Source organism: Lingula anatina, chromosome 5 (assembly GCF_051362555.1).
Source record: "Lingula anatina isolate TDL-2025a chromosome 5, LinAna3.0, whole genome shotgun sequence".
NCBI lineage: Eukaryota > Metazoa > Brachiopoda > Lingulata > Lingulida > Lingulidae > Lingula > Lingula anatina.
In genome coordinates, this window is record NC_141771.1 from 4,297,401 (window position 1) to 4,311,601 (window position 14,201).

Here is a 14,201-nt window from a genome sequence, read left to right on the forward strand (position 1 = left end):
CACAGGAAGCAAGACAAACTCAAGAAATGAGTACAATTTTTCACGGCCATCGCTCTTTGCAATTAATGTCCCTGCTTCAAATAACAACTCATGTGGCCCTTGCGACTCGCAAGGCAGACTTTCCTCTACCTCTACGACCTCCACGGCCTCTGCAACACCCAAAAATCGCAGGGGACGACGTCCGGTTGTGACCGAGGCTTAACTAGCGCCCCTCGCAATAGTTCGCTAAAGTTCCAAAGTGAGACGTGCGTGGTCCAAGACACCCGCCGTAAGCACTGAAGGAGCAAGTGTCCTTTGCATGTTGAGTACGGCGCACGTCTTCACAGCTAACGAACAAAGTCGAAAATACGGCACAGGAGTGTGTTGCACGTGCGTCACCCCACGCCAGGAGTATAAAAAGCGTGCATGCTCACGACGCACGCTCGTGTCTCGACAATTAACGTCCAAAAGGTTCCTGTAACTAGAGAAGCTAGTTTTGCGTGGTTATGGCAACATCAACCTACCAATTCGTGATCAAAAAAGATAATGCATTATTTGACGAACATTACTGAGGTGATTAAGGCCAAAAATTTTATTAATGACCAACAAGAATTACATAGCTGATACGATTCCATTTTGGTTACATAGGAAACCATCTCTCTCACAATTATAGGCAGGCCTACCCAGCTACCAGACTCGGCACCCAATGATCCTGAATTCACCGCTTGATGGGCCCACACTACCCGCTTTCAAAGTATGTGGGTAGGCCTTATGGATACAGAATCTATTTAATCATTCATTTCATAAAAATTATAGAAACACACAATCGTTAATGAAATATACAACTGTATAAATGGTTGTTTATGTAAAATCTTTTGTCCTTATACATAGAAAGGGGTTTTGGGAATTTAGAAGGGAGCCATGGCCACCACCTAGTTACGATAGCGTCCTGTGTCCTGGGTGTCGGATTCCTGCGCGAATATTCAACCTTCGTCCCAGACAAGGTCCAGATAGATGGTGGACCGAAATGTTGTGTTTCACTGGTGTTACATGTATTTAGTTTCTTTGTAAAGAACAATTATATTTTATCATCCTATCTAGAGACCACGAAAAATCTCTTTCATAGCCAATGTAAGTTTGATATTGTGAGTCAGGTCACGTTCATTTTATGATGTAATGCCATCATTTGTGTGAATATACAGGTAGGACGTTCTTTGTAGTCTATTGACATACATGCGGAGATTTTGCTCGAATCGAGTTGAGTTTAGCCGAAGGATTCGTTATTTATCCAGTTTTACTTTTGCCAAAATGTCTAAGCTTTTCCAAAATAGTTGGGGATTATTAAGAATTGTGCAGTCAAGATGGGGATTGGCACGGATCGTGTCATCTAACCAGATATTATTGAAGAAAGGTTTGCAGCGTGGGTTAGTGCTGGAATGCACACCCTGTAAGCAACCAGTTCGAGAACTGACCGGCCAAGCCACCGACCAACCGATCCGCTTTAAGAAAGTAAGTAGAAATTAAGTAGTCAGTAATGATGGCGAAATTCACAGCGAGTTCATCTCCAATATAAAACACTGGTAAAACAATTTAATTCCTTGATCCCGTATGCATTTGCCATCTATCCTATCTACCTAACTTCTACACGTACCTTGTACACGCAGTATTGTAGCTACCCAGTAGGGTGATCGCTTAGGGCATATTGTAGAGTCAGGGTTGGTTGTCCAAACATTTGCCTATTTGAGAGAAGATTATTGAATATTAAGGTATATTTTTATGCAGAGCGTCGAATGGTGTAGGTTGGGGGTGTAAAATACTGTACGTTTACCACATACGTTCGTTTGGGCCCGCAATCTTTGTGAACCACGCAATGGCTCCTGAGCCCTCGAATGTAAAATAACCTAGACAATTAATTTTTATGACGCAGATGGTGAAAAGACATAGTAGACCTACTCGTTTTGAACAAGATGGAATAAAAAAAACTTTTTGCTTCTTGTGTATTTTACGGACAATAATGCACATGTTCTTTGTTGCCAACAATCTAGATGCCGACCGATTACAGATGGAGGTCACGAGGAATGTGTGTTCCTTCATTCAAGATGGAAGTTAGTTTATCAAAATTCAAAATAATAAAAAAACCAAAATGCAAAGATAGCCCTGAACACCGTTGACTTTATTATTGCAAAATCCCACACTATTTTGGAAGGTTTAAACCAATCTAACTAAGAAGGAGGGGGGGGGGGGTCGAAAGGCCAATTTACAGGTTTTAGTAAACATTTCAGATGCCCATTGATTACCCACCGGTCACTGGTTCCAGCCACTGGAGACGGAAAGTGCGCACATGTTTCAACGGCTTAGATTCAAATTCTGACGGCTGTATTACAAGAGAAGACTGGGTGGCAACCGTTGACCGGACTGTCCAGTATTTGAGCCTTGATGGTAATTGGCTAATATGACATGGAATATACATATATGACCATCATAAATTTTACTTTATTGATTTAAAATGCTAAAAGAATACTGTTAAAAATGAGGAAGGGTATATTCATTGAAACTCTTAAACTTTGATTCATATTTGTAAAGATAAAACATCGATTTAACTTGACCTATATCTTCAAACGTGTGTGTGTGTGTGTGTGTGTGTGTGTGTGTGTGTACGTGTTCATGTATGAGCTTAATCATAAGTTAAACTTACTCGATTAGAATGATGTAAGAATACGGCTAGAAATGAGGAAGTGTATAAACATTGTAATTAATTCTTAAAGTTCGATTCGAATTTGTAAAAATTAGACAAAAATTTAGCTTAACGTGTATCTTTAACTGTTTTAGAAAAGCAAGCTGACCTCATACTTAAGCAACGCCTGGCCATCTGGGAACGTTATGTGCAAAGTGTAAGGAATGACACTTCTGTCAAGATGACGTGGGACGAATACTTGAAAGAAACTTTGTCGAACGTGAACGAAATAAGCTATCGACGTGAGCTACTTCCCAGCATCATAGCCGTGGAATTCAATACCATGGATATTGATGGCGATGGTCGTATATCTCAGGAAGAGCATGCTGCTTTTTTCTACACTATACGCGCCCCAGATGATGATTCGAAGAGAGTCTTCAACGTGATGGATAGCAATAAGGATGGGTTTATATCCATGGATGAATTTGCAGAAGGGTTTGTGGAGTTTTGGCTAACGGAAGACCCAAACAATAAATACAATATGTTTTTTGGCCCCCTTGTCCAAATGTAACTATAGTTTCTTCCCGAACCAATGTTTGTATGGCATTTTTTTCATGTTTGCGTACAAAGAGTGAGCTTTTGAAGAAACTGTCGCCATCATAGAACACTATAAACTAATGCTTGTAGATAAGTTGGGGTTAAATACATGAGGTTTAATACAAGATAGCAGCTTGATATATGTGGCCATCGCATTATACCTTAATACTTACACTTGGCTATGTAAATATGAACAGTTATGTATACATTCGTATATGAAGGTATCGATAAAGAGATTTAACTTTTATTATACGTACGGTTGGTTTGGTTTCTTGTAATCAATTACGAAACTAAAATTAGATCAAATATCAGCATTTTGTATTGTTTTGATGTTTTCACACGTTTAAATGTAGAAGCTGTTTTAACCTTAAAAGGTGCTTAAAATCGGTTTTGAACGTGATTATTACTTAATATGCATACGTGCAGTCGTTATCACCTAGCGTGCTAGGGAGGATACAGCTCAGCTGTGTGGAGCGACAAAAGATTATACAGGGCAAAGATATGCCAATACATGAGGCAAGTACTATTGGTACGCCCCTGCTTCAACCCCTTAATGATGAGCGTCCAGTAAGGAGACACAATGTATCGTTTATAAAGGGCTGCCATGTCCTCCAGTGGCCGATACTCTGCCCAGGAAGTCATTCGGTCGGTTTAAATGTGTTTTGTTAATTCTTTTTAAATTGCATGCAGTAAATGTTATCATGTGCTCACTGAGTGGCCTGAACGTTTGAGATATATGTTAAATAATTGGTATAACGTCTGTAAACTGATCAGAATTCAAAACCTTTTTCTTTTATTGTCTTTCATTCATTCACTTGGGATCTTTCCAAAAACATTCAAGCTTCAGTTAGATAAAATATAAGTGGAATGTTTTTTGCTCAACGGTCTACCGGAGGACAAAGAACGTCGACAACCTGCATAATACAAAGTGAACATGAGGCGGCTGACAGCGCTCTATTATTCATCAAGCTTACTCAGTGATTTCGCGACCCAAGGTTACAGTTTAACAAAGAAACAAGTTAAATATGCATGATCTTTGCATTTCCAGCAAACTAAACTTTTTGGATATCATACAAGTGTTATATTTTGACAGTTTCGTAAATGCCCTGCTTTGTGGTAATAATGTGGATATACATGTACGTGACAGTTACTCTACGCTCACAATGCGTGATTATATCTGAGCGTTGTGTGCTTGGGAATACACCCAGTTAGATGCACAAAATTTCGAAAAGATGGTGGGAATATCTTGACCCGCCTTTTACATAACATTTTATGTATGTTTCCTCGTGTTCTCTACTAAGATAATTCGTGTTAGATACTAATATGAATTCAATGCATTTTTCTTTACTATCCTTTTTTTATTTCACTTGTGATATTTCTACAGATTATGTACCAAAAAATGAAAAGAAACAAAAGAGAGTATAATTAGTTCTAGCTAGTTACTTAAGTATGTCGGTCCACATTTCAACGGGACACCGGTGTCACATGTACGGTCCGTTCTGCGTGAACCATCCGTTCTGACCGATTGTACACGCAGCAGACGCGTGTATGAACCGTTCCGTTAATGATTCGTTGTTATTCACCTGTGCATTGATGTGGCTTGTTTGTTTCCCACCTCATTATATTACATATTTACTATAGTGGGGATATTTCTAGGTAACATTTATGTGTTGATACAGAATTCTTTATTAATAATTTTGATAGAGAATCAGCGTCAAATTACAGTTTAACGCTTGGATGAACCTACCGTGGACGGGCCGTCGTTATTCAGCTGTTGGCCTTCAAGGCCTACATGTATTATTGTATTGATTTTACTTGGCTAGTGTGTTGATATGGGCACCTAAGAGAAATCGCAGTAGAGGCGATCAACTGTAAAATATGAATATTTCTAAAGATTACGTTTGAGTATGCAGTACATGTATTTTCTTAATAGTGTACGTTTATTAAAGTCAATAGAGACGGACCGTACACGCCGGAAGTCTCTCAGATTTGCCTGGGCTTTGTGCGCGTGAGCAGAACGGATGGTTCACGGTCCAAGCGGTACACGCCACACCGGTATAGGAGACACATACGGGCTGCCATGGGGTAACAAGGTAAGGCTATCAGTTGACTCAAGTTTGATCTGTTGCGTAGTTGGTAAAGGATAGAGATTAGTGACCATCCCCGCCTAAGTATGATTTTAAAGAGTTGATAGTTAGTAGAAACGAAGTATAATTGACGACGCAGACTTTATAATAATGACGAGCAATAAGCTGTTGTCAAATCGATCACTAATTCTAAACTATACCGGGTTTTATGCAAAATGTAATTTGCCCGGAACCACGAGAGCCTGCATTCAGTTTTGACTGCGAGGTCAAAATATTTATCAGTGACCAACAAGCACAACACTGCTGATACGATTCCACTTTGGTTACATAGAAAACCATGGCTCTCACAATTATAGGCAGGCCTAGCAAACTACCAGACTCGGCACCGAATGATCCTGAATTCACCGGTAGATCGGAACACAATACCCGTTTTCAAGGTGTGCGTCAGTACGCGCTTGGTAGTTGGGTAGACCTGATAGATACAGAATCTATTTAATCTTCATTTCATAAAAAATCATAGCAACACACAATCGTTAAATGTGTTTCTGAATTTATGAAATATACAACTGTATAAATTGTTGTTTATATCAAATCTTTTGTCCTTATACTTAGGAAGGGGTTTTAGGAATTTAGAAGGGAGCTATGGCCACCACCTAGGTACGATAGCGTCCTGTGTCCTGGGCGTCGGATTCCTGCTCGAATATACAAACCTCGTCCCAGACAAGGTTCAGATAGATGGTGGACCGAAATGTTGTTTTTCACTGGTGTTATTTAGTTTCTTTGTATAAAACAATTATATCTTATCATCCGGTCTTAAGACCAAGAAAAATCTCTTTCATAGTCAATGTAAGTTTGATATTGTGAATCAGGTCACGTTCATTTTATAACGTAATACCTTCATTTGTGTGAATATACAGGTAGGACGTTCTTTGTAGTCGAACAGCCTTTTAATATACGTGCGGAGATTTTTTTCGAATCGAGTTGAGTTTAGCCGAAGGATTCGTGGCAGTTTTACTATTGCCAAAATGATTTTCAAAAATAATTTGGGATTATTAAGAATTGTGCAATCAAGATGGGGATTGGCACGGGTCGTGTCATCTAACCAGATATTATTGAAAAAAAGTCTGCAGCGTGGATTAGTGCTGGAATATACACCTTGTAAGCAACCAGTTCGAGAACTGACCGACCAAGTGACTGACAAACCGATCAGCTTTAAGAAAGTAAGTAAAAATTAAGTAGTCAGTAATGGTAGCGAAATTCACAGCGCGCTCATCTTCAATATAAAACACTGGTAAAACAATTTTATCTCTTGATCCCGTATGTATTTGCCATCAATCATATCTCTTAACTTCTACACGTACCCTGCACACGCAGTATTGTAACTACCCAGTAGGGTGATCGCTTAGGGTATATTGTAAAGTCAGGGTTGGTTGTCCAAACATTTGCCTATTTGAGAGAAGATTATTGAATATTAAGGTATATTTTTATGCGGAGCGTCGAGTGGTGTACGTTTGGGGTGTAAATTACTGTACGTTTACTACAAACATGCCTTTGGGCCCGCAATATTTGTGAACTACGCAATGGCTCCTGAGCCCTCGAATGTAAAATAACCCAGACAATTAATTTTTATGACGCAGATGGTGAAAGGACACAGTACTCGTTTTTAACAATTAAAATGAATAAAAAACAATTTTTTTCTCTTGTGTATTTTACGGACAATAATGCACATGTTCTTTGTTGCCAACAATTTAGATTCCGACCGATTACCCCCCGGTCACTGCATCTGATCACTGGAGACGAAAGGTACGAACAGTATTTAATCGCTTCGATTCGAACAACGACGGCATCATTACAAAGGAGGACTTCGAGGCCAGCGCCAGGATCACCACAGAGCTTTTGAAACTCAATGGTATATTTAGAATTACATCTGGATTTGATTAATCTAGGTTCTCAAAAGAATTTCGTGCAGTAATTATGATCATAATCTTCCATGACTCCGTTCTGCCTCTGTCTCACTGTTTTTCTCTCAAAGACCGCATAGATGTCCTTTTCATTATAGCTCTATATTGAAACATTTTAGCAATATCGAACATTTTTATTATTTTTATTTTGAGAAAATCCCCCCCCCCCTTTTTTTAGCTGAACAAGCAGCAAATATACTTAAACTACGCCTCGAAGTATGGGAGTCTCTGTCCAGAGGTTCCAAGGATGTTTCTCAAATAACAGAAAAGGAATTTGTGGGGGTTGATCCTTCGGTCGTCAATCAAAGTACCTACCGGAAAGAGTTCTTCCCAATGTATGTGTCCGTGGGTTTCAAGGTCATGGACATTGATGGTGATGGTCTTGTAACAAAGGAAGAACACGCTGCTTATTTCTACAGCTTGAACGTCCCTGTTGAAGAATCGAAGAAGATGTTTGACGTAATGGACATTAACAAGGACGGTCTCATATCCATTGATGAGTACGCGCATGCGTATGCGGAGTTTGTTTTCACCGAGGATCCAAATAACAAATACAATGGGTTTTACGGTTCGTTAGTTGATTGAAGAACACAATTTAAATTTAATGAAGGTGACATAATACATGTGTTATATAAAAGATATACAATCTAGCGCATAATCTTTCGCCATTTATTGGAAGCTACAACATAATTTGTTGACAATTTCAGTCCAATTCTTTTTCAAGTATGAATGTGAACTAAAACACCACCTGTAATGGATTTACTTTTCATTGTATTTGTGTTTTTCCACAAGTATGTAACTATGGACTCCAAACCCAGATTATAGGAATACAGGTTTGTTATAATATAATATAATATAATATAATATAATATAATATAATATAATGTATGCACTTGTAGTATAAAGACCTAATAAAGCATGATTAAAATAAGTTCGAATGACATTTATAATTTTTAGGAGTCAGTTACGCGCAGGTGGTACCGTGAGATCCGTGTTTGCTTGGGTCCAGATTCCCATTCAGCTTTAGTGTTATGACATTTGACATCCGTTTAAATTCTGCCACCCGTTTTTGGCACCCATTTCAAAGACTGTGACTGAGATAACCCAAAGTCTTGCAACCTGATAAGAACTGAATCAACCGGGAGTTCCCAGGATTTGAGGGGAGAGTCGGACAGAAATACTGGTAAATCAGCGTGGTGCGGCAAAAATGTCATCCATGTGCTAGTATTCTCGGTTGTTTTCTACACTAGTAGATCCATTACAATTTTATGTTGCTCAACAGTACCAGTACACCACGCTTTATGTGCTACTATTGTATTGCTTTCCAAAACGACAATGCCGGGGAAAAAGCCTCCCCTTGTCACTGGAACGTTTACTTCACCCTTCGCCGATGCTCGTGTGTTACCTATGTCAAATGACGTGACACAGTGCCTGGATCCTTTTATGCTAACCTGGACGATTTTCTTTGGTTTGAATGCCTTCCCTCCTCCCACAGGATAGATTACACTTCTTGACATAGTCATAGAATTAGACGAAGTATTGGGGTTGATATAATTTATGGGACAATGTTGCCTGTACAAGGTAATGGGGAACGAACTTGTGTACTACCATCCCATTACCAAAACTACTTCCCCAGCGGGCAAATCAACATTGAATCAATGTTGAATCAACGTTGATGGTCAACGTTGAAACTATGTTGATATGACGTTGACTATGAAAGTTGACTCAACGTTGAACCATCAAGGTTGAATCAACCTTGAGGTATCAATGTTGAATCAACGTTGACGGTCAACGTTGAAACTATGTTGATATGACGTTGACTATGAAAGTTGACTCAACGTTGAACCATCAAGGTTGAATCAACCTTGAGGTATCAATGTTGAATCAATGTTGACAGTCAACGTTGAAACTATGTTGATATGACGTTGACTATGAAAGTTGAATCAACGTTGAACCATCAAGGTTGAATCAACCTTGAACCATCAAGGTTGAAACAACGTTGAGGTATCAATGTTGCATCAACATTGATACCTCAATGTTGAATCAATGTTGAAATAAAGTTGAATTTGAAAATTGAATTAACGTTGATATATCAATTAGGCTATCAGGATATTTGATTGAAATTTGCCTGATGGCTGAAGGTGTTCTCCAAGATATCAAGCATTTCTTGAAATAAAAAGACTCAGATCTCAAAAGGGGGGGAAATTAGGAAAATTACCTACAAAAAAAAGTAATTTCGGAAGAAAAGGGGGGGGGGGTCCAGACCCCGGGACCGGCCCCTGTATCCACCTATGGGTCGTCAGATTCTTTTTAAACTTTCCAGTTTGATGCTCAGTGTTACGGACCAAAACAGCCCGAACATAAAAAATCACAAACAACAACTAACTTAACTATGAATATAATATATTACAAACAATGAACATACACTACATAACCTAACTACATGTAATATCATGTTGCATAAACTTTAACATTTGTCAAATACAGTTAAATTCTAACAGATTCGTAGACAGTTAAGTTTTGAAGATGCAATGTCACAGTTTTACGAGTCCTTTTCTGTTAAACGTTCCTCCTGATAGTGTGGGGTTTTGAAGACGCAATGTCACGGTTTTCCATGTCCTTATCTGTTGAACGATCCTCCTGATACTGTGGGGTTTTGAAGACGCAATGTCACCGTTTTCCTTGTCCTTATCTGTTGAACGATCCTCCTGATAGTGTGGCCTCACAAAGTACTGTTAATAAAGTACAGTTTTTGTACTGTAAATGTGTTACACACTGTCCACACTCGCGTGTTGCATCAGTTCATGTTATCCGGAGTCTCGCACTTAATAACAGTCCCGCACTTCATTTACATTATTACAAGCAGGCACATACGGTAATTACTCATAAAAATTAAACAACAAATTAGCTTTACTAAAATAATTATAACGTCACATCAGGTAGTTAAGATAATTTTAAGAATACAAAAACAAAGTGTCACCAGTCTAATTTTTTTCTCACAGCTAACTTAAATTTCCAGAAAAACAGGCATTTTTGGCTTTTTCAAGCTTTTTCTTCAACCTTGAGTAAAATTTTGTCAATTTGCCATAAAGTAAGGCTGGTGACCCTATTTTTTTCCTTTTTCTTAAAGATAACCTGTGGAAAGTTAAAAAAAAACTGACAACCGCTTTTTTCACAAAATTAATTTTAATGAAAAAGGGGTAAAACAAGCGTTTTATGAGGGGTAATTACCCCTATGCATACCTCTCTAGTGAGATAATCATTTAAAACTATTATCAAGGTTATGATGAAGGTTATAAAGTTAAGGTTGGCCCAATGTTGAGATCCAGTTGATATGTCAACATTGACAAAGGGTTTACAAACACAGGTTGATTCAATGTTGAAATCCTGTTGATCTATCAACATTGAAAACTGATTGACAAAGAAAGGTAAAATCAATGTTGAGACCCTGTTGATCTATCAACATTGACAATTGGTTGACAAGAAAAGGTTGATTCAATGTTGAAATCCTGTTGATCTATCAACATTGAAAATTGATAGACAAAGAAAGGTTAAATCAATGTTGAGATCTTGTTGATCTATCAATATTGATGGATCAACATCATCTCAACCTATCCTCAATGTTGAATCAACGTTGAGTGCCTGCTGGGTCACCGGTGTAACGAAATTAAGGGTCCGTGTAACAGAAAGTCCGAGCTCTATTTAGTTATAATGGTACGGGTTAGCCTGACCTAAGTGGGTCAAAATCTTTTAAATAATAAGGTTTTTTAATAATTAGGGCATTAGTAACATTGTAACCGTCAGATAAATGTGTCTGAATAAAATTATACAATAAGATATACACATAAAGGGTTTATATTAAGATGAAATTGAGTTCGTAATAAAACACAGATCTCTAAAAGTTGGTTAAAAAATACAATTTTCGCGATCGGAAAAGTTCGGTCTTTATTAATTGGTACATTAAAGTTGGATTGATTATGTGTAATCTTTATGTATGACTTGTACCCGGGTCAGAAAATAACCAACCTGTCATAGCGGTAAAGTCACATGTTGTGACAGCGCATCGTTCATGATGAAGTACTTGTTCATCATCATATTTGTCCACACTGTAGCGCTCTCTTTTGATGGCTATAAGAGAAACAATCATTTTATATCAAACCCAATCCACGATTGAACAAAAACGTACCGAAAAAATAATTAAGTAAGAATCTTCCTTAATGCATATCATCAGTTTCACGTCATCATCTTTATAAAAGTTAAGTACACTGTTCCTATACCAATAACTGTATAGTTAAATATCAATAGCTAATAACTATAAGACCGACAGGCTGAATAAAGACATACTTCTCATAAGTCACGTATTTAATATTCAATACACAATATTTAACATTTTCTTATAACCACATGCAATAACATTTGACGCAAAGCTAACCAATAAAATCTTAAGTTCATTTCCCACAAATGAATAGTTCCATTTGGTATGGTCCGTTACATCCTCCTTGAATTTTAGCACGAAAGTTCAGTTAGCATATAATGTCAAATCCGTCCTTCTAGACAGTACATGTACATAGCGATTGTCATCTGCCACTCATTGTATATGGATAAACGTCTTATTCGCGCACGTTGGCATACGTGTAGATAAATGTTCACAGTTCCCTGTATATCCACGAATGTCTATGTCCAGCGTTTACGAATATATCCAAAATGAATGAAGCAGAAATGCATGTCAAGAAAAACGTAACTACGTATATTATAACAATCATCATCAAACTTGAATACAGTCACATTCAACAGGCAAGATTTTAACTTGACATAGTATTAATCATCCAAAAGACTATGATAACAATAAAACATATATGGAACCATGCTAATAATACGATAATTTTTCCAACAATAATACTTATGCTAATAATAAAAATAACAATAACGCAATCTGGCGTCCCAGATGCTAATATTTATCTGGCGTCCCAGATTTTAGTATTTAAATAACGTAATGCGCACACTTTTATACCTCAACTCCACATATTCAGTTATCCATAACCACATTGATATCTGTCACATATTAATCATTTTATTCCTCACAATATATCAAATAATATTCACATAAGGCCATTTGTCCTTGCATCATTTATTCTCATTAACTCATTTGTTTCACTCGATCTTTTGATTGCCAATATAACCACATTATCAACTGACAAGATCATTTTAAGAAGATCGTCGAAATGCCAGTGATTAGGACTTTAATTAAGGCAATTTGTCGAGAAAGTTCAAACTATTCTCCAATTTTATTCTTCGCAACCCGAAAACACAATTTTATTGAAGGGACTTCCATTAATGTAGATTAATTATAATCTTAATATTTGCTTGTCACCTTCAAAGGTGCATGCGCACTTTCGACGATGTTTGACATTGCAAGGGGGTAGTGGGCGAAACAGAAGGGGTATTCTTATGAAAAGAATTATGATTCATCATCTGAAATTACGCAAACTGTAAGTCCAAGAGTCCTAAACCGAAACAAAGTGCAATAATAATTAGTATTGCCTGAAATTAAGGTGAATGCCATTTAAGTGTCGTATCCTGTAAAAGAAAATTTAAAAACTCGTTATGATGGATATTAAAATTACAAGAGTAGACAAACAACGAAAAATTCATTCGCTGCCTGGCTAACCTGGAAAAATAAACCATTTTATCAATATTGATTAGTGCAACATTTTTGTTCAAGTCAACAACAAAATATTTTCAAATGCAGTTCTCCGTCTTGTCACGAATTTTTCAACAGTGAAGTGAGATATCTCAGCTGTTGGCATCTCTTCAAATATTCCGCAACCTGTAAAATTCTTAAGGTCAATAGATGCATAAAATGTAGACGGAAATGAATTTACTTAATAAACATAAGACGTATCAAAAGATGGATAATGTTTACATTTATCTAAATTAGAAGGTATCGGAAAATATAAGACATACAAAATATATTCACCAAACAAATTTTACGTGTTGTTTTATAACAATTCTACAGCCAATTCAAAGTATTTGTTTAATCAATACTCAAACTTACTTACATGAATCTTTTACGGATTCCGAGGGAAAATGAGGGACAACCATATCGCCGTTGAACTCCTAATAGTATTGTCCTAGAAAAGACTTAGCGTACATGTTTAAAAACAAACGTCAATGGCATTGACATTTAAGAGGATCTTTTAATATTTTCCATAAAAAGTTTAATGACATCACTTTATGATAGTCTCTTTATGAATATATCTTAATTCTATCCAATTAGAATTCAACTTCGTCACGTTTGCTACTCCCATCTTGCTGTCTGTTTTAAACAGGCGTGTTCTATTACATTGACACGCAACTTAATATATTTTCTTCTTTTCCTTTACTCTTATGTTATTCACTTTAATGACGCCTCGTTTAGTTTTTAATTGGATCCCTAATATTCTAACCAAAAGGGAATCCATTTCCACTAAATAAGATACTGTGCTTCAACTTTTTATCTGACGCGACCTCGTAAGGCTTCTACTTTAAATAATTCATCAGTGGTCTGGGACAAATTCGCTTGTCCGGCAGTCTCATTTTCTCGTTTTTCTTCATTTTTCTATTTTTTTCTTACTCTCTTTGTTTATGGGCATAGTTAGCAACGAAGCCCTGGAGTTATTTTGGAGGAACTTTCCTTGTCAAACATTCAACACAAGAACGAACATAATGACATCTGTAAATGACCTTTTCTAAAAAGTACACCGTGTGCGTAATGGTAACTACGTGTTTTGAATAACCTTATGACCGATTGCATTATCGTTGTGTAAACTAGACAAAACTTTATACTCTAACTTGTCTGAAAAACAAGTTGCAAAGAACCTCCTGGGTGGGGTGATTTTCTGCCATCAATTATCACGTTATCTC

At 37.2% G+C, this 14,201-nt stretch overlaps 1 protein-coding gene across 1 annotated transcript; it reads left to right on the forward strand.

Annotated features, from left to right (window-relative positions):
• The first annotated feature begins 1,173 nt into the window (after positions 1 to 1,173).
• Positions 1,174 to 3,601, forward strand: LOC106152790 (uncharacterized). The gene is made up of 3 exons (XM_013526521.2): positions 1,174 to 1,488; positions 2,262 to 2,418; positions 2,809 to 3,601. The coding sequence occupies exons 1-3, from the start codon at positions 1,213 to 1,215 to the stop codon at positions 3,222 to 3,224; spliced, it is 849 nt and encodes a 282-aa protein (XP_013381975.2). The 5' UTR covers positions 1,174 to 1,212; the 3' UTR covers positions 3,225 to 3,601.
• Positions 3,602 to 14,201: the final 10,600 nt, after the last annotated feature.